At 45.6% G+C, this 27,296-nt stretch overlaps 1 protein-coding gene across 3 annotated transcripts in view; it reads right to left on the bottom strand.

Annotated features, from left to right (window-relative positions):
• Nucleotides 1–6,765: 6,765 nt before the first annotated feature.
• EIF5B (eukaryotic translation initiation factor 5B) overlaps nucleotides 6,766–27,296 on the bottom strand; it is a 90,993-nt gene continuing 70,462 nt past the window's right edge. For all 3 annotated transcript variants that reach the window (XM_077296544.1, XM_077296545.1, XM_077296546.1), the window contains 4 exons: nucleotides 26,531–26,695; nucleotides 10,228–10,366; nucleotides 8,698–8,859; nucleotides 6,766–7,483 (listed from right to left, as the gene is read on the bottom strand). In XM_077296544.1, the coding sequence (XP_077152659.1) occupies nucleotides 7,376–7,483; nucleotides 8,698–8,859; nucleotides 10,228–10,366; nucleotides 26,531–26,695 (574 nt within the window). In that variant the 3' untranslated portion in view covers nucleotides 6,766–7,375. The remainder of the gene's footprint in view (nucleotides 7,484–8,697; nucleotides 8,860–10,227; nucleotides 10,367–26,530; nucleotides 26,696–27,296) is intronic.

The following is a 27,296-nucleotide window of genomic DNA, read 5'->3' as shown; positions in this document are numbered from 1 at the left end:
GCATAGGTACAGGTGCTTCTCACAAAAATAGAATATCAAAATGTTTATTTCAGTTCTTTAATACAAAAAGTGAAACTCATGTTTTATATAGAGTCATTACAAACAGAGTGATCTATTTCAAGTGTTTACCCCATATATTTTCTATGCGGTTAAGGTCAGGTGAGTTTTCTGGCCAATCAAGCACAGTAATACTGTTGGTTTTAAACCAGGTATTGGTACTTTTGGCAGTGTGGACAGGTGACAAGTCCTGTTGGAGAATGAAACTTCCATATCCAAAAAGCTGGCAGAGGGAAGCATGAAGTGTTCTAAAATTTCTTGCTAGACGGCTGCGCTGACTTTGGTCTTGATAAAACACAGTGAACCTACACCAGCAGATGACATGGCTCCACAAACCATCACTAATTGTAGAAACTCTCAAGCAGATTGGATTGTGTGCCTCTCCACTCTTCCTCCAGACTCTGGGACCTTGATTTCCAAATAACATGCAAAGTTTACTTTAATTGGAAAACAACACCTTGGACCACTGAGCAGCAGTCCAGTTCTTTTTCTCCTTGGCGCATGTAAGACGCTTCTGACGTTGTCTATTGGTCATGAGAGGCTTGACACAAAGAATGCGACACTTGTAGCCCATGTCCTGGATATATCTGTGTGTGGTGGTTCTTGAAGTAATGACTCCAGGAGCAGTCCACTCCTTGTGAATCTTCCCCAAATTTTTAAATGGCCTTTTCTTCACAATCCTTTCAAGGCTGCGGTTATCCTGGCCGGTTGCTTGTGCAAATTTGTCTACCACACTTTTTCCTTCCACTCAACTTTCCATTAATATGCTTGGATACAGCACTCTGTGAACAGCCAGCTTCTTTAGCAATTACCTTTTGTGGCTTATCCTCCTTATGGAGTTCTTCAATCAATGCCTCCTGGAAATCTGTCAAGTCAGCAGTCTTCCCTGTGATTGTGGAGCCTACTGAAACAAAGTAAGGGACCTTTCTCCAGTCACCTTCCACGACAGCCACTTCGGAGGTTGTCTTCCCCGCCCTAATAGGGGACAGGAACACACAGGTTAAATGCTCCTCCCCTTCCTGCAACCACCAGTGTGTTCCTGTCTCTGAAGGTGCTGCAGTGGCCGACAATTTCAGCACCCCACATATAGAAGCCGGGCAGCTGAGGTCGGGGGCTTCGGCTCGCCTCCTCCAGTGCTGCTCCCGCCTCCTCGCTCCGGCAGGACTCGGGACCTTCCCGCCCCTCCTGCGCTCCCTTCGGAGGTAAAGCAGGGCGGTGACATGCGCACACGGGGCCTCTTGCAGCTCCCCAGCTTCCTCCCCCGCTGCTGTTCTCGGAGCGCGTGCTGGCCAGGTGGCGCGCCCCCGATTCTGGGACTGTGTTCCACGCTGTGGTTCGCGTCACTTCCGGTTCCTTCCCAGATGCATTCCACGATGGAGCGCGCACCAGCCGGTGTCTTTTCCCCTGGGCCAAAGCAGCAAAGCCAGGGGCGTTCCACTGAGGTTTCCCCCCTATTGGGCCAGATTTCGGGGAGGAGGAGCACAGAGGACGCCGGACCCTCGATCCTATAAAGATCCGGGTGGGGAGTTACCAGGTAAGACCTACTCTCTGATGCTGACTGTGGACTGACAGACATGGACGATGACAAGCCCCCCTCCTACTGTAAGTAGCAGATGTTGGCCCCGGCTATCCAGTATTTAGTCCCACAAGCGGCTTAGTAAACCAAAGATCAAAAGGGTTTTCCTGTACATAAAAATATACAAAATCTGATTCTACATGAATGAGGCCTTCCTGAAAAAGGACTTAGCGTGCCCCCAGAATTAAAAAAACGCTTCCCCTTGGATGGGGATAACTCCTTATGGGAAACCCTTATCCAGGTAACTAAAAAAACAGCCCTTCCCTTTGAGGACTCCTCCCAGCTCAAAGATCTGATGGATCGAAAAATAGAGAGCTTGTTAAGGAAGTCCTGGGACACCTCCACAACTTTACTAAAAATCAATATAGCCTCCACATGTGTGGCCAGATCCCTGTTTATCTGGTTACGCAAACTGGAGGATCATCTGACACAAGGCCTGGGAGGAGCTGGTACAGTGCCCTACTGACAAGGCCCAAGAAGGCCCCTGGCTTCTACCTCAAAAAGTCGACCTCCTTCACCAAGGTCCTCTACTACACCCAGACCTACACAAACTGAACCTGGCCACATGGTTACTGAGGCCGAGATTCTGAGAGCCAAAGGACTCTCGGATAAAGTAATCCTAACTCTCCAAAAAAGCAGAAAGCCAATAACCAATGCCATCTATGCCAAAGTTTGAAAAAGGTTTTCGTCCTGGTGCTCCCAAAAAAACCTGACCCCTTCCACCCCAATATAGCACAGATCTTGGACTTTTTACAGAAAGGTCTACAAATGGGCCTTACCCCTAGCACACTAAAAAGTGCAAGTGTCAGCTCTTAGCACCTTTTTCGATCTTGACTTAGCCAGCCACCGCTGGATCAAACGCTTTATGGCATTGGCAACCAGGATTCGTCCTAAACTCCGTAGTCAAGTGCCTCCTTGGGATCTCAATATCATTCTTAACAGCCTAACCCAAGACCCATTTGAGCCTTTAGAAACTATGACCATAAAAACTTGACCCTTAAAACAGTCTTAGTCGCAATCACTACTGCTAGATGTATAGGAGAGCTACAAGCCCTGTCGATACAGGAACCTTATCTGACACTCACTGCAGACGGTATTATTCTAAGATTAGATCATTCTTTTCTACCTAAAGTGGTCTCAAACTTCCATAGCGATCAGGATATTGTACTGCCCTCATTCTGCCCAAACCCTGAAGAGCAGACCTTTCACACCCTCGACGTTCGTAGGGTGGTCCTATTTTACCTACAACAAACTGAAGCCTGGCGAATTAACCAGAATCTATTTATCCAGTTCTCAGGAAGGAAAAAAGGCGGCAAAGAACACGATCGCGAATTGGATCAAACAGTCTATTTGCCTGGCCTACTAATCACAGAAGCTGGATCCACCTGCTTCACTGAAGGCACACTCTACCCGTGCGATGGAAACTTCATGGGCAGAGAGGGGGAATGCTTCATCACAGCAGATATGCAGAGCCGCCACCTGGTTGTCTATCCACACGTTCACCAGACATTACAGGCTAAATTTCAATAGGGATTTAACATTTGGCAGACGAGTTCTGCAGGCCGTGATCCCTCCCTAGAGAAATTAGCTGTTGGTACTACTCCGAAGTGGCTGTCGTGGAAGGTGACTGGAGAAAATAGAATTAGTCTTACCGGTAATTCAGTTTCTAGGAACCTGCTACGACAGCACTAATTTCCCTCCCTATCTGATGTTCTTATTGGATGATTCCAGCACTTGTGTTAACTATACATGCTAGTGTGTCCAGGAAAACACTGGTGGTTGCAGGAATGGGAGTATTTAACCTCTTTGTGTTCCTGTCCCCTATTAGGGTGGGGAAGACAACCTCCGAAGTGGCTGTCGTGGAAGGTTCCTAGAAACCGAATTACCAGTAAGACTAATTCTATTTTTTAAATGCTTAGGAGGACCTTGCAGGTGTTTGTTAATTATTCTAGTTTACAAAGATTATGACTTTTGGGTTTTCATTAGCTGTAAGACATAATCAGCAGCAGAAATAAACACTTAAAATTTCTTGTTTGTTGTGACTCTATAGAGTTTCACTTTTTGTATTGAATAACTGAAATAACTTTTTGATCATATTCTAATTTTGTGAGAAGCACTATATAGGCATTATATACCTTGTAGTATCTTGCGACTGTACGAAGGGATGACCAGGTAGCGTCCTTGCAAATCTGGGTTGAATAGGCCTGGTTGCAAACTGCCCAGGGGGCTCCCTCCGCACGGATAGTGAGCACTCACTCCTGGAGGGGGTGGTCAATTCTTAACTGTGTGCCTCCAGTATAACTGAGTGGATCCAGTGGGAGATAGTAGAATTGGAATCATGAAGTCCCTTACGACAACCAGCAGGAATGACAAACCAGGTATCTGAAAGTCTGAAGGATGTGGTCTGTGAGAGGTAGAGGCTAGTGATGAGCGAGTTCATACTAGTTGCTCGGTTTTTCCAGAGCATGCTCAGGTGGTCTCCGAGTATTTGTTAGTGCTAGGAGATTTAGTTTGTGTCGACGCAGCTGCATAATTTACAGCTGCTAGCCAGCTTGAGTACGTGTGGGGTTTGCCTGGTTGCTAGGGAATCCCCACATGTATTCAAGCTGTCTTGCAGCCATAAATCATGCAGCTACGTTGACAAAAACTAAATTTCGGAGCACTAACAAATACTCAGAGACCACCCGAGCATGCTCGGGAAAACCCAAGCAACGAGTATACTCGCTCATCACTAGTAGAGACGTAAAGCTTTGACTAGGTCCAGCTTGTGGAAAGACCTTTCCAGGAAATGGGCAGAAGGACAGACAATATCCTCATTGATGTGGAGAACAAGGAAAGGAGAGCATCAAGAGAGAGCTGCTAAGGCTACATTCACACTATCAGTATTTGGTCAGTATTTCACCTCAGTATATGTAATCCAAAACCAGGAGTGGGTGATAAATACAGAAGTGGTGACGTGTTTCTATTATACTTTATAGTATTATCTAAATCCATCTGGTTCAGTCCCCTGGGGATAAGAGCAAATCACAAGTAACTTGGTATAAAACAGACTGTGTCATAGGTGGACATGTCAGTGAGAGTAAACATCATATATGGGGCTGTCACCGTATCAATGTTTCAGATTCAGACCCTACTAAGACAAATCTAAGTCCCTCTGGTTCAGTCCCCAGGGGATAAAAGACAAGTCTAAGGGGACTAGTCAAAGCAGACCGTATATCATATACGAAGTCAATTTATAAATATTTTAAATTCAGAGTAATAAAAATTATTACTCCAGGAACCTCAAACTTCAAATCAAACTTAATTTTTGTGGCCTTAAATCAGAGTCATTAACTTTTTGTGCAATAACATTTCCCACATGTCTACTTTACATCAGCACAGTTTTGGAAACAAGTTTTATTTTTGTTAGGAGGTTATAAGGATTAAAAGTTGACCAGCGACTTCTCATTTTTACAACAAAATTTACATAACTTTTTTTTTTTTTTTTAAGGGACCACCTCACACCTCAATATATCAGAAAATACCCCAAAATGACACCCTTCTAAAAACTGCACCCCTCAAGGTACACAAGACCACATTCAAGAAGCTTATTAATAGTGATGAGCGAGAATACTCGTTGCTCGGGTCTCCCTGAGCACGCTCGGCTGATCTCCGAGTATTTGTTAGTGCTCAGAGATTTAGTTTTCGTTGCCTCAGCTGCATGAGTTACGGCTGCTGGACAGCCTGAATACATGTGGGGGTTGCTAGGGAATCCTCACATGTATTCAGCCTGTCCAGCAGCCGTAAATCATGCTGCAGTGGACAAAAACTAAATCTCCAAGCACTAACAAATACTCGGAGACCACCTGAGCGTGCTCAGAAAACCCGAGCAACAAGTATACTCGCTTATCACTATTTATTAACCCTTCAGGTGTTTCACGAGAACTAAAAGCAGTGTAGAAGGAAAAAAAAATGAATTTTTTTTTTGCCTCACAAAAAATTAACTTTGGAACCTAACTTTTTTTATTGTTACCAGGGTTTCAGGAGAAAATGGACCACAAAATTTGTTGTACAATTTCTCCTGAGTCCGCCGATACCCCATATGTGGGGGAAAGCCTGTTTGGGTGCATGGCAGGGCTCAGAAGGGAGGGAGCACAGTTTGACTTTTTGAATGCAAAATTGGCTGGAATCAATGACGAGCACCATGTCGTGTTTGGAGACCCCCCCTGATGTACTTAAGCAGTGGAAACCCCCCCCCCCCCCCAATTATCACTCCAACCCTAACACAGCCTTAACCCTAAGCTCCATCCCTAACCCTAGCTATAATCCCAACCATAACCTCCACCCTAGCCCTAAAGGAAAAAGAAACATTTTTTTTATTTCATATTTACCTAACTAAGGGGGTAATAAAGGGGGGGTTTATTTACTTTTTTTTATTTTGATCACTGTGATAGGGTCTATCACAGTGATCAAAATGAACCAATAGGAAAATTCTCCTTTTGCTGCTAGGTGCCGGCTGGCAGACCTCAGCGGGCGCACTGTGCATGCGCCCACCATTTTCTTCCCGTAAAAAGACGCCGGGGGACACAGCAGGTACTTGGGGGATCCAATTTCTCTCTCCCCTGATGTGCTAGAGCATATCAAAGGAGAGAGAAATAAATAGGAAATCGGACTTTTGTTTCGACGCACTTATTCCGTGAATAATGGTGATTGCAACACTGGGGTCCGTAAAAACCGACCCAAATCATGTTCCCCGGGGTCTCAGCTACCCCCGTAGCCGAGACCCCGGAGATTTTCCGACGCTGGGGGCGCTATAACCTTATTTCTCAGCGCCGTTAAAAAGCGGCTCTGGGGAATAAGTACCCTTAACTGGCGCCGTTAAAAGGCATATCAGCAGTCATTAAGGGGTTAATATTTAGGAGTACTATATGTTTTTTAATAATATATTAATAAAAGCTGGGGGGGCGGGGGGTGTCTAACTTTTCTGGTAGTCAAGTGTCCATATGCCATCAGTTGTTTTTCTGCATCCATTGCGTAAAATGTCTAAGCCAAAAATTGGATCAAAGAAGCGGATATTGCTATTTTTTTGCCTATTTAGGCAAGAGGTGAAGGCAGCAAGACTCTACAATGTAGAAAATGACAAACACTACTAATAAGCCCATGTACTTTATTTCTGGCTCTGTAGGTCATGAATACAGTGAGAAGTGTTGGCAGGAACTGTACAAGCACTGAAATGCTGCCCACGGTACACTTTACATCACCAATTAACAAGAAGCAGATACAGAGTAAAGCTTTCCTGCTAACCTTTATAAAATATGTAGGCACAAATCAAAAGAACAATGGAAAAAAGCACAGTCCTGGGGCAGGAAATATGCATAAATAGTGATTTTTTAATTAATTATTTTTACATCAGAAGATCCAAGTTTAGATGCTGCAGAACGTCGATGCTGCAATGCCAATTTTACAAGTAAAAAAAGAGAAAACCTGTAATAAAACATTGGGACTAGTTGTTTCCTTTTAAAACAGAAGCCAGTGTGTGAGTGGTATTTGGGTGGGCAGGCACGCCGGAACTCTGGGGATGTGTAAAATTGAGCACTGTCAAACCAGTGTAAAATTTCTTGGTTTCTCATGGAAAACAAATTTAAACTACGTTTATTTTCTTCTTCCAAACCACAGGTTCAGTATCCTTGGTTCTTCTCTTTGCAGCATTTCACCTCTTTACAAGTTAGAATTCCTCTGGTCTCCAACAGTTGATAAAAAGCCTTAAATGATTTCAAACACTTTTTTCAATTCGACTATGAGTTGCCAGTCTGTTTTCTGCATCTCATCTCTAAACCAATTTTTTAAAGCATCAATCGACTGCCGGGTGATCTGGAAAAAAAGCAAAGCAGAAAATTAGGAAAATACAAGAGAAGAAAGTTACACGAGACAATCAACAGCAACCTCTAGTTAAAGGGAACCTGTCACCTGAATTTGGCGGGACCAGTTTTGGGTCATATGGGCGGGGTTTTCGGGTGTTTGATTCACCCTTTCCTTACCTGCTGGCTGCATGCTGGCCGCAATATTGGATTGAAGTTCAGCAATATTGCCTTGCACAGGCGTGTACTCCGGAGGACAGAGAATGAACTTCAATCCAATATTGAAGTGTTTTCTACTTGAGCCTCAATGGCTAGACTATGGCGAAGCTTGGTCCACACTAGTGGTCCATGATCAAGTCAAAAGTAAAAAAAAAAATGTACATCTCATTTGTCACATGATCTAAGTACCATAATACAATGAGCCTAAAGTGAAGAAAATTAGGCTTTCTGCATATCTATATCCTTTCTGAATATTTACAGCTTCTTTTTTTTTGGTGTAAACCTCAAATGTATTCACATGGTTCCAATCACCAAACAGAGCACAAAAGTGTGAACTTTGGCTTTTATTGGGCTGTTATATTTTTTTCCTTAATCATAGAGATTCACTTTTTGAGCTTAGGAAGTTTAAACATCTCAGATTATGATACATAAGTTTCTATATTTTCAATGTGAGAACATACAGTGCAGTTTAAAAGCAGTGGCTGAGAAGTTAGCTTTAAAAAGTTATTTTATTCCCAAAGCACATGGGATAACTTACTGACCGCTGGGGTCTGAGTGCGGAGACCCTTCAGTGATCCCAAGAATGGGGCTCTAGATCCCAGGAGGCTATACTCTACTTTCTCAGACGCACAGACAATGAATAGCTCATAGGTCGAGCATGCACTTTTCTGCTCCATTTAAAACAAGACTCAGCAGGCCCTAGTTCTCTCGGGGGGTTCCTTACAGATAGGGGACAACTTAATTTTTGGATTAACCCTTTAAAATGACTGGGTAACACCATTGTTTAGCCATCCCAAATTAGCACATTTTTTTTGTCAGAATTATGAGGTATGTAAATTAAATATTGGATTTGTGGACCTGCAGGAATAGGAGTAGACAAAAATCTTAGATACTGAAGTTCTTTCCTACAGTATTTAAAATTGGCATTCTACCGCAATACTGCTTATACCCTGGGAAACTGCTACAGAACGGGACTTTGTAATCACGCTAACAGACTTAATAACTTACCTTGCTAACAAGGAAATCTGTAGCCTCAAAATGTCTTCCAAACATCTTTGGAGACTCCCCAGGGATAGGTTCTATTTTCACACAGACCTCTTGGCCCTTTTTTGCTGCATCTACAGTTTTGTGGTTAATCTCAATGCTGGTAACTATTCCGATATCTACAAACTAAAAAGACAAAAGACAAAAATCGACTTTATAAAGAAGACTGCCAAAACTGAATTTTTTACCAGGTTTTTGACACCTAATTTGAGAGCACCAAAATATAGAGACGGGGACCCTGATTTCAGTGATGTATACCTTACTGGGCTGCTTAGTCTAGACTACATAAAATCACTGAATTATCAGCACGACATTATCATTAAAAGGACTAGTAAACCGGCTGCCAGGAAGTCAAGCATATAGCAAAATCTCGGCACTCAACTTAACGTAAGACAGGTGATTTAATGGTGTCCACAAAATAACAAACATTTCGGTCCTACATCTGGACCTTCATCAGTCACAGTTGAATGTGAGGGAGCGAGTGGACCCACGCATGGACTAGCGGTAGTTTCCGCGTCCCACACAGGCACGGCACTTATGTCCTGATATTTTAAGGTATATCGCTTCATTTGGGCCTATACTGACCACATACAGGCAGCGCTCACACACACGTGTGATCTCATTCCACAATCAGCAATTCTGTGGGCCACTCGCTCCCTCACATTTATCAAATGTGACTGATGAAGGTCCGGATGTAGGACCGAAACGTATCTTATTTTGTGGACACCATTAAATCACCTGTCTTACGTTAAGTTGATTGCCGAGTTTTTGCTATATACTACGGTGTGGGAACCTACTCTGGCACCTCTTTACCGATGTGCACACGTCTATTTTTTCAGGTAGTCAAGCATATACATGAGCTCTACAGAACCACGCCCAAACCATTGATTGTCAGCTTTTAGTGTAATCTGTGTATAGGCAGAAAGTGACCAATCAGTGGTGTGAGCGGGATTATACAGAGCTCAGCATTCTAACAACTGCTGGATCTGCAGCAGATAATATACAGATTACGGTATATCAAAATGACAGCAAGCAACACAGTACGTAATACATCGCTGGAATCAGGGTATCTGCCCCTACATTATACTACTCTCAGATGGGGTACTAAAAACATGGTGAAAGATTCCACTTAAAGGGGATGTCGGTGCCTCTCAGTTCCGCATCAGGAGGTGAGCTGTACGTATAATACATCTGCACATACATGTCAGGACACATGCACAAAAGGAAAGCATTGCTCACCTATCCTAGTCATTAGAATATATCAAGTTTGCATGTGCACCAAATGTATCTAACTTTTAGGGCATACACTTAGCTAAGGTTCAGACAAACAGGTAGTGTGTTGTATACTAACATATCATCAAGTATCGAAATTAGGCACATGTTGTATGCAGAGTAATATTCAAGGCATGAGAAATTAGATATTTCAGGCAATTTTCTTTGCATTTCATAGATGATAGGATAGCATTCACATGAATGACCAAAATGTTGACTTACATTTTTACTAGGTACACATATGGGTGTTCCCTGTTTAAGCTGACCAGCTTCCACAATCACTCCCATGACAATGGGATCCCGAGAATTAAAGATGAACTGTGGAAGAATTCTGATTTTACATGGGAATACAGCAATATGTCTGAAAAAAAGGGTAAAAAGAAAAAAAAGTCACCTAGTCTATATATAAAAAAAGCCACCATTGCAATATCCAAAGCATGCATAACAATTGCTAATTGTGACAGAATAAAGCCATTTAAAAAGGTGCTTTCTATTGAAATCAAACTATTTTGAGAAAAAAAATATCACTTTTGCAATTCAATTTTATTAAAGGGAACCTGTCACCCCCAAAATCGAAGGTGAGCTTAAGCCCACCGGCATCAGGGTCTTATCTACAGCATTCTGGAATGCTGTAGATAAGCCCCTGATGTATCCTGAAAGATGAGAAAGAGAGGTTATATTATACTCCCCTGGGCGGGCGGTCCAGTCCAATGGATGTCGCGGTCCGGGGCCTCCCATCTTCTTACGATGACGTCCTCTTCTTGTCTTCACGCTGCGGCTCCGGCGCCAGCGTACTTTGTTTGCCCTGTTGAGGGCAGAGCAAACTACAGCAGTGCGCAGGAAAAGGTCAGAGAGGCCCAGCACCTGCGCACTGCAGTACTTTGTCTGGCCTGGTGATGGCAGAGCAAAGTACGCCGGAGCCACAGCGTTAAGACAAGAAGAGGAGGTCATCGTATGAAGATGGGAGGCCCCGGACCGGACCACAGCGGGACCGCCCCGGGGTGAGTATAACCTAACCTCTTTTTCTCATCTTTCAGGATACATCGGGGCTTATCTACAGCATTACAGATTTTGGGGGTGACAGGTTCCCTTTAAAAATGATGAGCCATATAGCAGCCATAGCTTCTATAAATCACAGTCCATAGGAAACCGCAAAATGCTGTTCATAACTAAAATTGTCATTTCAATAGGGAAGCTCAGCAGGAGTGGGCAAAGCCTATAAAGTAAACCTGTCATTTGCAATCAAATACTTGTAGTAGCATAGGGATGGGGATCCGCTTCTCCGGCCACTGGGCAGAATCCCGGGGACCGCAGTCTTCAGGCCGGCAGCAGAGTTCTGACTGCTTATGACCTTTTAGTTTCTTCTTATTCTGCGAGCACACAGTGTTCACTACTGAACATTGTGGCACGTGCAATGACAAATTACGTCCTCACACTAACCAGTGCCAGTCTTTGGTCGGAGTTAGAGGGCAATACACTCCCGTCCCATAGAGGAAGACCGCAGTGGCAGAACTATGTCTTCTGTGATATCTATGCCTCAGCCCCAGTCCAGCGTCCCCTGTGGCATCTATGCCGCAGCCCCATGCCTCTTGTGATCTATATACCGCAGCCCCATGTCTCTTGTGAAGTATATACATCAGTCTCAGTGTACCCTATGTGATGTGTACACGGCAGTCTCGGTGTCCCCTATGTGATGTGTACACGGCAGTCTCGATGTCCCCTATGTGATGTATACACAGTGTGCAGAATTATTAAGCAAGTTGTATTTTAGAGGATTAATTTTATTATTAATTAACAACTATGTTCTCCATCAACCCAAAAGACTCAAAGATCAAAGCTTAATATTTTGGGAAGTTGGAGTGGCTTTTTTTATTTTAGATTTGGCTATCTTAGGAGGATATCTGTTTGTGCAGGTAACTATTACTGTGCAGAATTATTAGGCAACTTAATAAAAACCAAATATATTCCCATCTCACTTCTTTATTTTCACCAGGTAAACCAATATAACTGCACAAAATTTAGAAATAAACATTTCTGACATGCAAAAACAAAAAGGAGATTTTTGTGTACTCACCGTAAAATCTCTTTCTCTGAGCCTCTAATTGGGGGACACAGGACCATGGGTGTTATGCTGCTGTCCACTAGGAGGTGACACTATGCATAATCTGAAAAAGATTAACCGTGGCTCCTCCTCTGCGGTATACACCCCTGGACGGCGTCAGCCTTCTCCAGTTTTGTGCAAAAGCAGAAGGAAGAACGTAACATGAATAACATAGACATGCCTATAAGAAGGCCACTATGTACGAGCTCAAAGAACAATATGAGAACTCAACAGTAACAACGGCCCATAAACGGCAACAGGGTGGGAGCTGTGTCCCCCAATTAGAGGCTAAGAGAAATAGATTTTACAGTGAGTACACAAAAATCTCCTTTACTCTGTCACCTCATTGGGGGACACAGGATCATGGGACTTCCCAAAGCAGTCCCTGGGTGGGAAGCAATGGACGAATATTGTGCAGACAGGCCCCTATACTTGGGGCACCGCCGCCTGCAGGACACATGTATCCAGGCTCGCGTCCGCTGAGGACTGGGTATGAACCCGGTAGTGTTTAGTAAACGAGTGTGGGCTAGTCCAAGTGGCCTCCTTACACACTTGTTGTGCCGAAGCCTGGTGCCGAATGGCCCAGGAGGCCCCTACCGCCCGTGTAGAGTGTGCCGTAATACCGGGGGGAAGAGGAGAATTCTTAAGCTGTTAGGCCTCTTGTATGGTGGATGTGATCTACCTGGCAAGGGTAGCTTTGAAAGCTGGCAGACTCTTGCAGCCGCCTTCCGGAAGAAGGAAAACGCAGTCCTAGACACATATATATGCAATGCCCTGACAATATCAAACGCATTCAGAGCCTTCTCCACTCTATGAACCGGGACCGGACAAAGGGAAGGCAGAGAAATTTCCTCATTGAGGTGGAAGTTGGACACAACCTCCGGAAGGAAGGATGGGACCGTACAGAGAACTAACTGGTCCTGTTGAAAAACCAGGAATTGCCGTGTGCAGGAGAGTGCTGTCAGTTCAGACACCCTGCGTAGCGAGGAGATTGCCACCAGGAAAACCACCTTCTGGGAGAGAAGGCGGAGGGGGACCTCCTTAAAGGGTTCGAAGGGTGGTTCCTGCAATGCTGTCAGGACCAGGTTGAGGTCCCACGTTTCTAGTGGTCGTCTGTAGGGGGGAACCAATCAGGAAACCCCCTGAAGAAAAGTCCTTACTTGCGGCTTGGTAGCAATGCGCCTTTGAAAAAGCACTGAGAGGGCTGACACCTGGCTCTTAGGCGAGCCCAGGGACAGCCTGGCCTCCAGACCCGATTGGAGAAAAAAAACAGGTAGTTTGGGGAGGGAAGAAGGGTCTGGCCGTGAGATTCGCACCAGGTAAAGAGAACTTTCCAGGTACGGTCATAGATCTTGGCAGAGGCTGGCTTCCGTGCCCTGATCATGGTCCTAATGACGTCTGTCGAGAGCCCTGCCTGGCTTAGAACCCAGGTTTCAAGGGTCACGCCGTCAAATTAAGAGCCCCTGAGTTCTGGTGGTAGAACGGGCCTTGTGATAGAAGATCCGGGTGGTGCCAGGGGGCGTCTGCTGAAAGTTGTACGACGTCGGCGTACCATGTACGTCTGGGCCAGACCGATGCGATTAAGATGGTTGGAACTCCCTCTTGCTTGATCTTGGCATTGAAGTGGGATGCCATTAGGTCCACATCTGGGGTCCCCCAGCGATGGCAGATCTGGCGAAAAATTTCAGGATGGAGAGACCACCCTCCTGAATCTATTCCTTGTCGTCTGAGGAGGTCTGGTTCCCAGTTGTCCACACCCGGAATGTGGACCGCCGAGAGAACCGAGCCTGTGTCCTCCACCCAGTGGAGGATGTGTGACAATTCTCGTACTGCGGGTCCCCCCTTGGTGATTCACATATGCCACAGTCGTGGCACTGCCCGATTGTATTCTGATGTGAGAGGCTGCCAGTAAGTGATGGAAGGCCCTCAATGCCAGGAGGATGGCACGAATTTATAGGATGTTGATGGGCATGGTCGCTTCCACTGGGGACCACTTGCCCTGTGCCCTGTGGTGTAGGTGCACTGCACCCCAACCCGTCAGGCTCGCATCGGTGGTCAGAACCTTCCATTGACATGTGAGAAAGGATTTCCCCTTTGCTAGCGAGGTTGGCTTGAGCAACCAGTGCAGGGACCTCCTGGTTGACGACATTAGCTGGAACTCCCTGTCGAGAGAAAAAGGATTCCTGTCCAAGGACTTGAGAATGGCTAGTTGGAGAGGCCTGAGGTGAAACTGGGCAAATGGGACCGCTTCTATTGCTGCCCCCATCTTGCCGAGGACTCTCATGGCAAACCGGAGAGATCGAGGGGGTTTGCGGAGGAGGGTGCAAACTCCTAGGCGTAGAGCCAGTGCCTTGTCCCTGGGAAAGAGCACTAGACCCCTGGAGGTGTTGAATAGCATTCCCAGGAAGGTCAGAGACTGACTCGGGGTTGGTGATGACTTTTGTAGGTTGACTAACCAGCCCATGCGACTCCGTGTCGACTGTGATTGAGACGCTGAGCTCGCAGTCCTTGAAGGTGGGAGCCTTGATGAGTAGATCGTCCAAGTATGGAACGACTACTATGCCTCTGGAGTGCAGGACGTCCATGGTGGCTGCCATGACTTTGGTAAACACTCTGGGAGCCGTGGCGAGTCCAAACAGGAGAGCCACGAACTGGTAGTGGTCCTGGTCGATTGCGAACCTGAGAAATCTGATGGGCAGATGCAATCGGTATATGCAGGTATGCGTCTTGTATGTCTATGGAGGCGAGATATTCTCCCTTCTCCATGGACGCAATGATGGACCGAAGGGACTCCATGCGGAAGTGACGGACCCGTACGTATTGGTTGAGTTGTTTTAGGTCCAGTATGGGCCGCACGCTGCCTCCTTTCTTGGGGACTACGAATAGATTGGAGTAGAACCCTCGGAAGCGCTCGGCCGTGGGGACCGGTACTATGACTCCTGCTTGAAAAAGGCTGCGTCGGCTTTCCATTCCCGCAGCCAGAGGATATGCCGAATTGTGATGGCGTTTGATGCTATCCCCGCTACACCCCTTGCTGAATCCAGAGCTGCATTAAGCATGTAATCTGCTACAACTGCTATTTGAACCGCTTGGACTGACAGCTCAGGAGCGGATGCTTGGAGGCCAGCTTATACATTTTTGGCCTAGGCCAGAATGGCCTTGGCAGCCCAAACTGAAGCGAACGCGGGAGCCAGGGATGCCCCTGCGGCCTCGAAAATTGAACGAGCCATGCGTTCTACTTGCCTGTCTGCTGCGTCCCTGAGGGTTGAGCTATCTGGCAGTCAAAGGAGGGTCTGTGCTGCTAGTCTAGAGACTGGGGGGTCCACTTCGGGTGGGTCTGTCCACTCCTTGGTATCATTCTGCGGGAAGGGGTACCTCGCCTCCAGATATTTGTGATTAGCGATTTTTTTCTCAGGCTGTGAGAACTGCTTTTCAAGGATCGCCTTAAACTCTGGGTGGTTAGAGAAAACCTTAGGCGGCTTTAGAGGTCCTTCAAAGGAAATCTTGTGTTCTGGGGCCTCTGGTGGTGGATCAGAAATGTCCAGCACCCGATGGATGGAAGAGATTAAGTCCTCAACTAGCACTGTATTGCTAGGGGGGATTGGGATCAGGGACCCCTCCGTTTCCTTGTCTGAGTCGGAGTCACAAATGCCTTCCGAATCCTGTGTATCACTGAGGCGTCCCCTGCTGGGTGAGCTGGGGAGGAGGCCTTCTCTGGTCGGGGATTGCAGAGATCTGCACTGTCTGTCCCTGGAAGGGGGCGGTCTAGATGACCTGGAACTACGGTGTCTCTCCCTAGAAGGGGATGGCCGAGTGCTATGGGATGACATAGATGGACTGTGGGTCCGCTTGCGTCCTGACTTAGACGTGGATGTGCCAGGGTCGTCCTGTCCCTGAGACAAGCTCTCCCTTTGCTGGGTAGCGGTCATAGCCGAGGCATGACTCTGTAGAGCCTGAAGCAATGTGGAGGTTAGGTTATCTATAGACTGCGTCATAGATTGTGACATCTGAGTGACCCATTCTGGCGTGGCATAAGACACCGAAGCATTGGCAGGGGCTTCTTGGGGCACTGACACAGTAGTCTGAGTGCAGTCCTGGCAGTGTGGGTACACACTGCCGCTGGGGAGAGCGGTCCTGCAGGCTGTGCAGAATGCATAATAGCAGTCCTGCCTGGTTCTCTTGGACCTTGAAGCCGGCATAGTGCACAGGGTGCAGAAGGGCTGGCTATGCAGAGGACCTTACAGGGGTAGCTATGCAGAGGACCCTATAGGGGAGCCTTATAGGGAATATGGATTCACAGCCAAGTAAAAACAACCCAGCTGTGATCTTACCCCACCAGTTTGCCCCTAGGTCCAGCGTTGAAGATCCCAGTCCTGTGCCCCCCGGAGACTGGCTGGCCTGGTCCTACTGACCGGGAGATGCAGGGTTAATCCTTGCTGCAGTAGAAATGGCCGCCGAGGAGAAGAGGCAGGGGGAGAAGGGGGGGGAGAGCTGAGAAAAAGGCGGCAAAGCTGTGTAAAAACGCGCCCTTTCTGTCTCGATCTGCCCCTTCTATGACACTGTAGAGTGTCATATTTGTCATCCTGGGGCGGAGAAGATGCGGCGGCTTCAGCTAGGCCAAAGCCGGGGCCTAAATTTTGATGCCTGATGCCCAGAAGGGCTCCAGGCCGGCGCGTAAGTCCGGGAGGGGGTCGGATCTGAACCGGACCCCCCGGATTTAAAGGCAGGATAGCGGTGGGGCTGTAAGCGGTAGGAGGATCCGGTGAGGGGTCCCCCTGAGGCAGTATAGAGCTGGTGCTGCCGCAGAGACAGGGGCGCGCAGGGAGCCCTGTGTCTGTCTGTGCCATGCCTGCCTGCACTCCCCCCAGCCCCAACAGGAGCCCGCAGCTGGGCTGGGGTCCCTGGATGCAGGCGCAGTGTGCTGGCCCATTGCTGGGACCTGCAGCGTGCTGCCTGTACAGGCCCTACCTGAGGCATCTCAACCTAATGCCCCCAGAGGGGGATTAGGGAGGGTGCTGTTGTCACCTTCAGGGGCCTTTATCCTTGCCTCGACCTCAACCCAGAAACCAAGAGGAATTGGGGAAGGAGGGGGGGGGGGGGTCTCGACTTCGAACCAGCACCCGAGGGACTGGGGAAGGAGCGACATGGGGAATAGCCATCTTTACTTCAACCGGGCACTCCGTAATAGGGGGCCGAGGAAGGAGCCATGCCGGGAGTCTCACAGGAGACCCACTTTGCTTCATCTGTAATCCGTCAGAAAAAAACGGAGTAAAAAATCTTAGGTGTGCCTCCTATGCGACACTAAGCAAAAACTGGAGAATGCTGACGCCGTCCAGGGGTGTATACTGCAGAGGAGGAGCCACAGTTAATCTTTTTCAGATTATGCATAGTGTCGCCTCCTAGTGGACAGCAGCATAACACCCATGGTCCTGTGTCCCCCAATGAGGCGACAGAGTAACCCCAAAAAATTAGTGACCAATATAGCCACCTTTCTTTATGATGACACTCAGCAGCCTTCCAGCCATAGATTCTGTCAGTTGCTTGAACTGTTTACGATCAACATTGCGTGCAGCAGCCACCACAGCCTCCCAGACACTGTTCAGAGAGGTGTACTGTTTTCCCTCCCTGTAGATCTCACATTTTATGGAGGGATCACAGGTTCTCTATGGGGTTTATATCAGGTGAACAAGGGGGCCATGTCCTAATTTTTTCTTCTTTGAGACCTTTACTGGCCAGCCATGCTGTGGAGTAGTTGGAGACATGTGATGGAGCATTGTCCTGCATGAAAATCATGTTTTTCTTGAACGATACAGACTTCTTCCTGTACCACTGCTTGAAGAAGTTGTCTTCCAGAAACTGGCAGTAGGTCTGGGAGTTGAGCTTCACTCCATCCTCAACCCGAAAAGGTCCCACAAGTTCATCTTTGATGATTCCAGCCCATACCAGTACCCCACCTCCACCTTGCTGGCGTCTGAGTCGGAGTGGAGCTCTCTGCCCTTTACTGATCCAGCCTCTGGCCCATCCAGAGTCACTCTCATTTCATCAGTCCATAAAACCTTTGAAAAGTCAGTCTTAAGATATTTCTTGGCCCAGTCTTCACGTTTTATCTTATGTTTCTTGTTCAAAGGTGGTCGTTTTTCAGCCTTCCTTACCTTGGCCATGTCCCTGAGTATCACACACCTTGTGCTTTTTGTCACTCCAGTAACGTTGCAGCTCTGAAATATGGCACAACTGGTGGCAAATGGCATCTTGGCAGCTTCACGCTTGATTTTCCTCAATTCATGGGCAGTTATTTTGCGCCTTTTTGCCCAACACGCTTCTTGCGACCCTGTTGGCTATTTGCCATGAAAGGCTTGATTGTTCGGTGATCACGCTTCAAAAGTTTGGCAATTTCAAGACTGCTGCATCCCTCTGCAAGACATCTCACAATTTTGGACTTTTCAGAGCCCGTCAAATCTCTCTTCTGACCCATTTTGCCAAAGGAAATGAAGTTGCCTAATAATTAAGCACACATATATATATATATATATATATATATATATATATATATATATATATATATATATATATATATATATATATATATATATATATATATATATATATATATAGGGTTTTGACATCATTAGACAACACCTTTCCTCATTACAGAGATGCACATCACCTGATTTACTTAATTGGTAGTTGGCTCTCAAGCCTGAACAGCTTGGAGTAGGACAACATGTATAAAAAGTTATCATGTGATCAAAATACAACTTGCCTAATAATTCTGCACACAGTGTATACAATAGTCTCCGATACGATGTGTATGCTGCAGTCTTGGTGTCTCCTATGTGATGTATATACAGCAGTATTATTCTCCCCTATGTGATGTATATACCAAGACCTCCCATTGTTTGAGTTCTATAAGAAGCAGCTCCAGCCATCCCCTTAGGGGCGAGTTAATTAAATATTTTGTACAAAATTACCCTGCTATATTTGGTCAAAGAGCCCTTGGCAAAAAAAAAAAAAAAAAAAAAGATTCCCCTCTTTTTTTTCTTTTTTTTTGGAGGAGCAAATTTTTCTGGAGATTTTTTGCCCTGTCATAAGCATTTAAAAAAAAATAAAAAATGCAGAGACGATAAGCTGTGGCACTCACCCAACTAAAAATATTAATAGACTTTATTCTAAATTTTCAAATAAAAACAGCATGTAAGTCAGTAAAAACTGGCAAAATGTGGACAACAGACATTTCTGGGACCAGGAAGAAGTGCCAGTTGGGCGCAAAACTTTTGTTGTCCATTTGCAGGTCTATTGATATTTTTACTAGGGTGAGCTTTGCAGTTTATCCTCTCTACAATTCTCATATTGCTGAACTGCCTATATATATGCTGAACACCATGAAATCTAGGGCATGACTGTATATTGTGTGCCGGTATTTCTCATTACCTCAATTTAAAAATTTTTTTTTAAAAAAATTCTTGACGTATGCAGAATAACAAATGATGGCAGGCCCACTTTACGCTTCTCTGCATTCATCATAGTGGAATTCATTTGAACAATATGCTCTAGATTTTTCCCTGTTAAACCTCTGATTAGACAAGTTTGACATTCACACCATTAAAAGTACCGTATATGCTTGAGTATAAGCCGACCCGAGTATAAGCCAAGGCACCTAATATCACAAAAAAACTGGGAAAACTTATTGACTTGAGTATAAGCCGGGTATGCATCATCCCCATCTCCTGGTCTGCGTGGCTCTGTCATCCCCCTCCTGGTCTGCGTGGCTGTCATCCCCCTCCTGGTCTGCATGGCTCCGTCATCCCCCTCCTGGTCTGCGTGGCTCCCTCATTCCCATCCTGGTCTGCGTGGCTCCCTCATTCCCATCCTGGTCTGCGTGGCTCCCTCATTCCCATCCTGGTCTGCGTGGCTCCCTCATTCCCATCCTGGTCTGCGTGGCTCCGTCATCCCCCTCCTGGTCTGCGTGGCTCCCTCATTCCCATCCTGGTCTGCGTGGCTCCCTCATTCCCATCCTGGTCTGCGTGGCTCCCTCATTCCCATCCTGGTCTGCGTGGCTCCCTCATTCCCATCCTGGTCTGCGTGGCTCCCTCATTCCCATCCTGGTCTGCGTGGCTCCCTCATTCCCATCCTGGTCTGCGTGGCTCCCTCATTCCCATCCTGGTCTGCGTGGCTCCCTCATTCCCATCCTGGTCTGCGTGGCTCAGTCATCCCCCTCCTGGTCTGCATGGCTCAGTCATCCCCATCCTGGTCTGCGCGGCTCCCTCATTCCCATCCTGGTCTGCATGGCTCAGTCATCCCCCTCCTGGTCTGCGTGGCTCCCTCATCCCCATCCTCGCCTGCGTGGCTCCCTCATCCCTATCCTGGTCTGCATAAAGTCCCATCAGAAAAACATAAAAAAAATAAACCATCCTACTTCTCGTTCCTGCGCTCCCTCGCAGGGCCTTGTTCGGTTGCCAGCAGCTGCAGTGGGGGGAGGGGGCGAAAACGTGTGCCCGCTACTAAAGAGAAATTAATATTCACTGCGCTCACAGTGAATATTCATTCCCTTAAGCAGCGTACACACTTGATCGCCCAGCCACTGCTGGAAGCCGGCAGCTGCGAATACTGTGTCCGCTATTAAAGAGAAATGAATATTCACTGCCAGCGCAGTGAATATTCATTTCTCTTTAGCATCGGGCAAAGGCTTTAGCCGCAGCAGCCGACTCCTGCCTCGTGTGACCTGCTCCACAGCTGCCCCTCTGTCTTCTGGGACCCTCACTTGAGTATAAGTTGAGGGGGGTTTTTTCAGCACAAAAAATGTGCTGAAAAACTCAGCTTATACTAGAGTATATACTGTAACAGTTATTTTATCTATAAAGAATAAAAAGTATACCTTTCCACAAAAATATAAGTGAGCAGAGCCCAATTCTTGTTAGTGTCATCAATATATTGTGAAGGAGAGAATGGTTAATGAAATCAATTATTAACTTTACATAAGCTAGTAATATATGTGGTGTGGCAAGATGGCGTCTACATTCTGGAACTACGCCCTGGATTCCTTGGAATGTGAGGTGGATACACTGAAGACCAGAGGTGTCAAACTGCATTCCTCGAGGGCCGCCAACAGGTCATATTTTCAGGATTTCCTTGTATTGCACAGGTGATAATTTAATCACCTGCACAGAATGATTCCAGCACCTTGTGGAATGCTAAGGAAATCCTGAAAACATGAACTGTTGGCGGCCCTCGAGGAATGCAGTTTGACACCTCTGCTGTAGACCATATATGGAATAGACCTAGCAGGGACCTAACAGACTGATACAATGGCTGCTGAGAAGCAATGCCCTCTTCTTGCCTGTTACATGATCTTTTGTTTATACTAATGAAGTCTAGTTCTGTGCCAGCTCTTGCTGAGAGAGGAGTGCACATCTGACCCTGCGTCCAATGTCTTTCTTTTATGCATGCACTTGGCTCATATTTATCGGGTCAGGGGCAGGCAATCACTAAGATCTCACTTTAACCCCTCTGTGACCTTAGACGTACTATCCCGTCGAGGTGACCTGGGCCTATCTGACCCTCGACGGGACAGTACGTCATAGCCGATCGGCCGCGCTCACGGGGGGAGCGCGGCCGATCGCGGCCGGGTGTCAGCTGCATATCGCAGCTGACATCCGGCACTATGTGCCAGGAGCGGTCACGGACTGCCCCCGGCACATTAACCCCCGGCACACCGCGATCAAACATGATCGCGGTGTACCGGCGGTATAGGGAAGCATCGCGCAGGGAGGGGGCTCCCTGCGTGCTTCCCTGAGACCCCCGGAACAACGCGATGTGATCGCGTTGCTCTGAGGGTCTCCTACCTCCCTCCTCGCCGCAGGTCCCGGATCCAAGATGGCCGCGGCATCCGGGTCCTGCAGGGAGGGAGGTGGCTTACCGAGTGTCTGCTCAGAGCAGACACTTGGTAAGCCTGCAGCCCTGCACAGCAGATCGCAGATCTGGCAGAGTGCTGTGCACACTGCCAGATCAATGATCTGTGATGTCCCCCCCTGGGACAAAGTAAAAAAGTTTAAAAAAAATTCCCCACATGTGTGTAAAAAAAAAATAAAAAAAATATCCTAAATAAAGAAAAAAAAAAAAAATTATTCCCATAAATACATTTCTTTAGCTAAATAAAATAAAAAAAACAATAAAAGTACACATATTTAGTATCGCCGCGTCCGTAACGACCCAACCTATAAAACTGCCCCACTAGTTAACCCCTTCAGTAAACACCGTAAGAAAAAAAAAAAACGAGGCAAAAAACAACGCTTTATTACCATACCGCCGAACAAAAAGTGGAATAACACGCGATCAAAAAGACTGATATAAATAACCATGGTACCGCTGAAAACGTCATCTTGTCCCGCAAAAAAAGAGCCGCCATACAGCATCATCAGCAAAAAAATAAAAAAGTTATAGTCCTGAGAATAAAGCGATACCAAAATAATTATTTTTTTCTATAAAATAGTTTTTATCGTATAAAAGCGCCAAAACATAAAAAAATGATATAAATGAGATATCGCTGTAATCGTACTGACCCGACGAATAAAACTGCTTTATCAATTTTACCAAACGCGGAACGGTATAAACGCCTCCCCCAAAAGAATAGCTGGTTTTTGATCACTCTGCCTCACAAAAATCGGAATAAAAAGCGATCAAAAAATGTCACGTGTCCGAAAATGTTACCAATAAAAACGTCAACGCGTCCCGCAAAAAACAAGATCTCACATAACTCTGTGGACTCAAATATGGAAAAATTACACCTCTCAAAATGTGGTAACGCAAAAAATATTTTTTGCAATGAAAAGCGTCTTTCAGTGTGTGACAGCTGCCAATCATAAAAATCTGCTAAATAACCCACTATAAAAGTAAATCAAACCCCCCTTCATCACCCCCTTAGTTAGGGAAAAATAAAAAAAATTAAAAATGTATTTATTTCCATTTACCCATTAGGGTTAGGGTTAGGGCTAGAGTTAGGACTAGAGTTAGGGCTAGGGTTAGGGTTAGGGCAAGGGTTAGGGTTAGGGCTAGGGTTGGGGCTAGGGTTAGGGCTAGAGTTAGGACTAGAGTTAGGGCTAGGGTTAGGGCTAGGGTTAGGACTAGGGTTAGGGCTAGGGTTGGGGCTAGGGTTAGGGCTAGGGTTAGGGCTAGGGTTAGGGCTAGGGCTAGGGCTAGGGTTAGGGTTAGGGCTAGGGTTAGGGCTAGTGTTACGGCTAGTGTTAGGGCTAGTGATAGGGCTAGGGTTATTGCTAGGGTTAGGGCTAGGGTTAGGGTTGGGGCTAGGGTTGGAGCTACAGTTAGGGTTGGGGCTAAAGATAGGGTTAGGGTTTGGATTACATTTACGGTTGGGAATAGGGTTGGGTGTGTCTGGGTTAGAGGAGTGGTTAGGGTTACCGTTGGGATTAGGGTTAGGGATGTGTTTGGATTAGGGTTTCAGTTATAATTGGGGGGTTTCCACTGTTTAGGCACATCAGGGGCTCTCCATACGGGACATGACATCCGATCTGAATTCCAGCCAATTCTGCGTTGAAAAAGGAAAACAGTGCTCCTTCCCTTCAGAGCTCTCCCGTGTGCCCAAACAGGGGTTTACCCCAACATATGGGGTATCAGCGTACTCAGGACAAATTGGACATCATCTTTTGGGGTCCAATTTCTCCTGCTACCCTTGGGAAAATACAAAACTGGGGGCCAAAAAATAAGTTTTGTGGGAAAAAAAAGATTTTTTATTTTCACGGCTCTGCGTTGTAAACTGTAGTGAAACACTTGGGGGTTCAAAGTTCTCACAACACATCTAGATAAGTTCCTTGGGGGGTCTAGTTTCCGATATGGGGTCACTTGTGGGGGGTTTGTACTGTTTGGGTACATCAGGGGCTCTGCAAATGCAACATGACGCCTGCAGACCAATCCATTTAAGTCTGCATTCCAAATGGCGCTCCTTCCCTTCCGAGCTCTGTCATGCGCCCAAACAGTGGTTCCCCCCCACATATGGGGTATCAGCGTACTCAGGACAAATTGATCAACAACTTTTGGGGTCCAATTTATCCTGATACCTTTTTGAAAATACAAAACTGGGGGCTAAAAATCATTTTTGTGAAAAAAAAAAAAGGAATTTTTATTTTCACGGCTCTGCGTTATAAACTGTAGTGAAACACTTGGGGGTTCAAAGCTATCAAAACACATCTAGATAAGTTCCTTAGGGGGTCTACTTTCCAAAATGGTGTCACTTGTGGGGGTTTTTAATGTTTAGGCACATCAGGGGCTCTCCAAACGCAACATGGCATCCCATCTTAATTCCAGTCAATTTTGCATTGAAAAGTAAAATAGCGCTCCTTCCCTTCCGAGCTCTGCTATGCGCACAAACAGTGGTTTACCCCCACATATGGGGTATCGTCGTACTCAGGACAAATTGCACAACAACTTTTGTGGTCTAATTTCTTCTCTTACCCTTGGGGAAATAAAAAAATGGGGGCAAAAAGATCATTTTGTGAAAAAATATGATTTTTATTTTTACGGCTCTGCATTATAAACTTCTGTGAAGCACTTGTTGGGTCAAAGTGCTCAACACACATCTAGATAAGTTCCTTAAGGGGTCTACTTTCCAAAATGGTGTCACTTGTGGGGGGTTTCAATGTTTAGGCACATCAGGGGCTCTCCAAACGCAACATGGCGTCCCATCTCAATTCCAGTCAATTTTGCATTGAAAAGTCAAATGGCGCTCCTTCCCTTCCGAGCTCTGCCCTGCGCCCAAACAATGGTTTACACCCACATATGGGGTATCAGCGTACTCAGGACAAATTGCACAACAATTTTTGGGGTCCAATTTCTTCTCTTACCCTTGGGAAAATAAAAAATTGGGGGCGAAAAGATCATTTTTGTGAAAAAATATGATTTTTTATTTTTACGGCTCTGCATTATAAACTTCTGTGAAGCACTTGTTGGGTCAAAGTGCTCACCACACATCTAGATAAGTTCCTTAGGGGGTCTACTTTCCAAAATGGTGTCACTTGTGGGGGTTTTTAATGTTTAGGCACATCAGGGGCTCTCCAAACGCAACATGGCATCCCATCTTAATTCCAGTCAATTTTGCATTGAAAAGTAAAATAGCGCTCCTTCCCTTCCGAGCTCTGCTATGCGCCCAAACAGTGGTTTATCCCCACATATGGGGTATCGTCGTACTCAGGACAAATTGCACAACAACTTTTGTGGTCTAATTTCTGCTCTTACCCTTGGGGAAATAAAAAAATGGGGGCGAAAAGATCATTTTTGTGAAAAAATATGATTTTTATTTTTACGGCTCTGCATTATAAACTTCTGTGAAGCACTTGTTGGGTCAAAGTGCTCAACACACATCTAGATAAGATCCTTAGGGGGTCTACTTTCCAAAATGGTGTCACTTGTGGGGGGTTTCAATGTTTACGCACATCAGGGGCTCTCCAAATGCAACATGGCGTCCCATCTCAATTCCAGTCAATTTTGCATTGAAAAGTCAAATGGCGCTCCTTTCCTTCCGAGCTCTGCCCTGCGCCCAAACAATGGTTTACACCCACATATGGGGTATCAGCGTACTCAGGACGAATTGTACAACAAATTTTGGGGTCTATTTTCTCCTGTTACCCTTGGTAAAATAAAACAAATTGGAGCTGAAACAAATTTTGAGTGAAAAAAAGTTAAATGTTTATTTTTATTTAAACATTCCAAAAATTCCTGTGAAACACCTGAAGGGTTAATAAACTTCTTGAAAGTGGTTTTGAGTACCTTGAGGGGTGCAGTTTTTAGAATGGTGTCACACTTGGGTATTTTCTATCATATAGACCCCTCAAAATGACTTCAAATGAGATGTGGTCCCTAAAAAAAAATGGTGTTGTAAAAATGAGAAATTGCTGGTCAACTTTTAACCCTTTGGTTCCAAAATTGTGCTGATGTAAAGTAGACATGTGGGAAATGTTACTTATTAAGTATTTTGCGTGACATGTGTCTGTGATTTAAGGGCATAAAAATTCAAAGTTGGAAAATTGCGAAATTTTCAAAATTTTCGCCAAATATTCGTTTTTTTCACAAATAAACGCAAGTTATATCGAAGAAATTTTACCACTATCATGAAGTACAATATGTCACGAGAAAACAATGTCAGAATCGCCAAGATCCGTTGAAGCGTTCCAGAGTTATAACCTCATAAAGGGACAGTGGTCAGAATTGTAAAAATTGGCCCGGTCATTAACGTGCAAACCACCCTTGGGGGTGAAGGGGTTAAGAGATCACCCCAATATTCTATATTATTCATTGAAGTAGAACTGGTCAGTGGGTTGGAGGGAGGACATCGGCCGTGGAAAGAAGACGACTGCTAAATAAAGTACGGCACCAAGTTATGGTAGGAACGGCTGAATATTGGGAGCCTCGAGGACTTACTTGAACTCTTCTTGCTTCTGTTTCTTGTAATCCTGTCTATATTTGGTAAAGGCATCAAACAAGTGATAGATGATTTCAGCACTAAAAATCCGTACGCCTAGACTGTCCGCCATTTCTTGAGCTTCTCTTTCAATTCTTACATCAAAGGCTAATATTACAGCATACCTGTGGAGGAGAAAAAAAAAAAAAAAAAGACAGATTCAATGCCATACTATGTAAACTCAAAAACAAACAATTTGCTATAATAGAATTTGCCGGAGACTCATAACATATTTTCCCATTAAATGAATAGCCAATAGCCATACTATTGCTTGCTAAGTGAGAGGAAGCAATAAAAGGCACGTATTGAAATTAATGAGTCAAAAAAGTAATAGACAGAAAACACTTCTTCATAGTGAGATACGTGGCCAGGACTTTACGTTCTACAAGCGTCTCAACGTTTGGGATTCTCCTCTAGAAAAACGTAAATGCCTTAACTACTCCTTCCCGAACCTGACAACATTCCTCCCAAACCAATTGATCATATGTGAACTATTCCATTACAAACTATTGTAAAGTCATGGCGAAAAATTGAGAGACTGACAAATTTTGATTCACAACATTTGCTGCTTCCGTGGTTTTAGTGCAAAAAAACAATTTCACAAGTTTTGTAGAATTATAGAAAAACAAGGTTTATCACTGTAATTGACTTTTTACAAATATCCAAGAAGTATTAGCATGGCAAGATGAGGAGACTTAAAGCCGCAATGCTCCTCAAGGAAATATG

This window comes from Ranitomeya variabilis, chromosome 3 (genome assembly GCF_051348905.1).
Source record: "Ranitomeya variabilis isolate aRanVar5 chromosome 3, aRanVar5.hap1, whole genome shotgun sequence".
Taxonomy (NCBI): domain Eukaryota; kingdom Metazoa; phylum Chordata; class Amphibia; order Anura; family Dendrobatidae; genus Ranitomeya; species Ranitomeya variabilis.
Note: the sequence above shows the minus strand (reverse complement) of the source record. Positions and strands in the feature narration are given on the sequence as shown.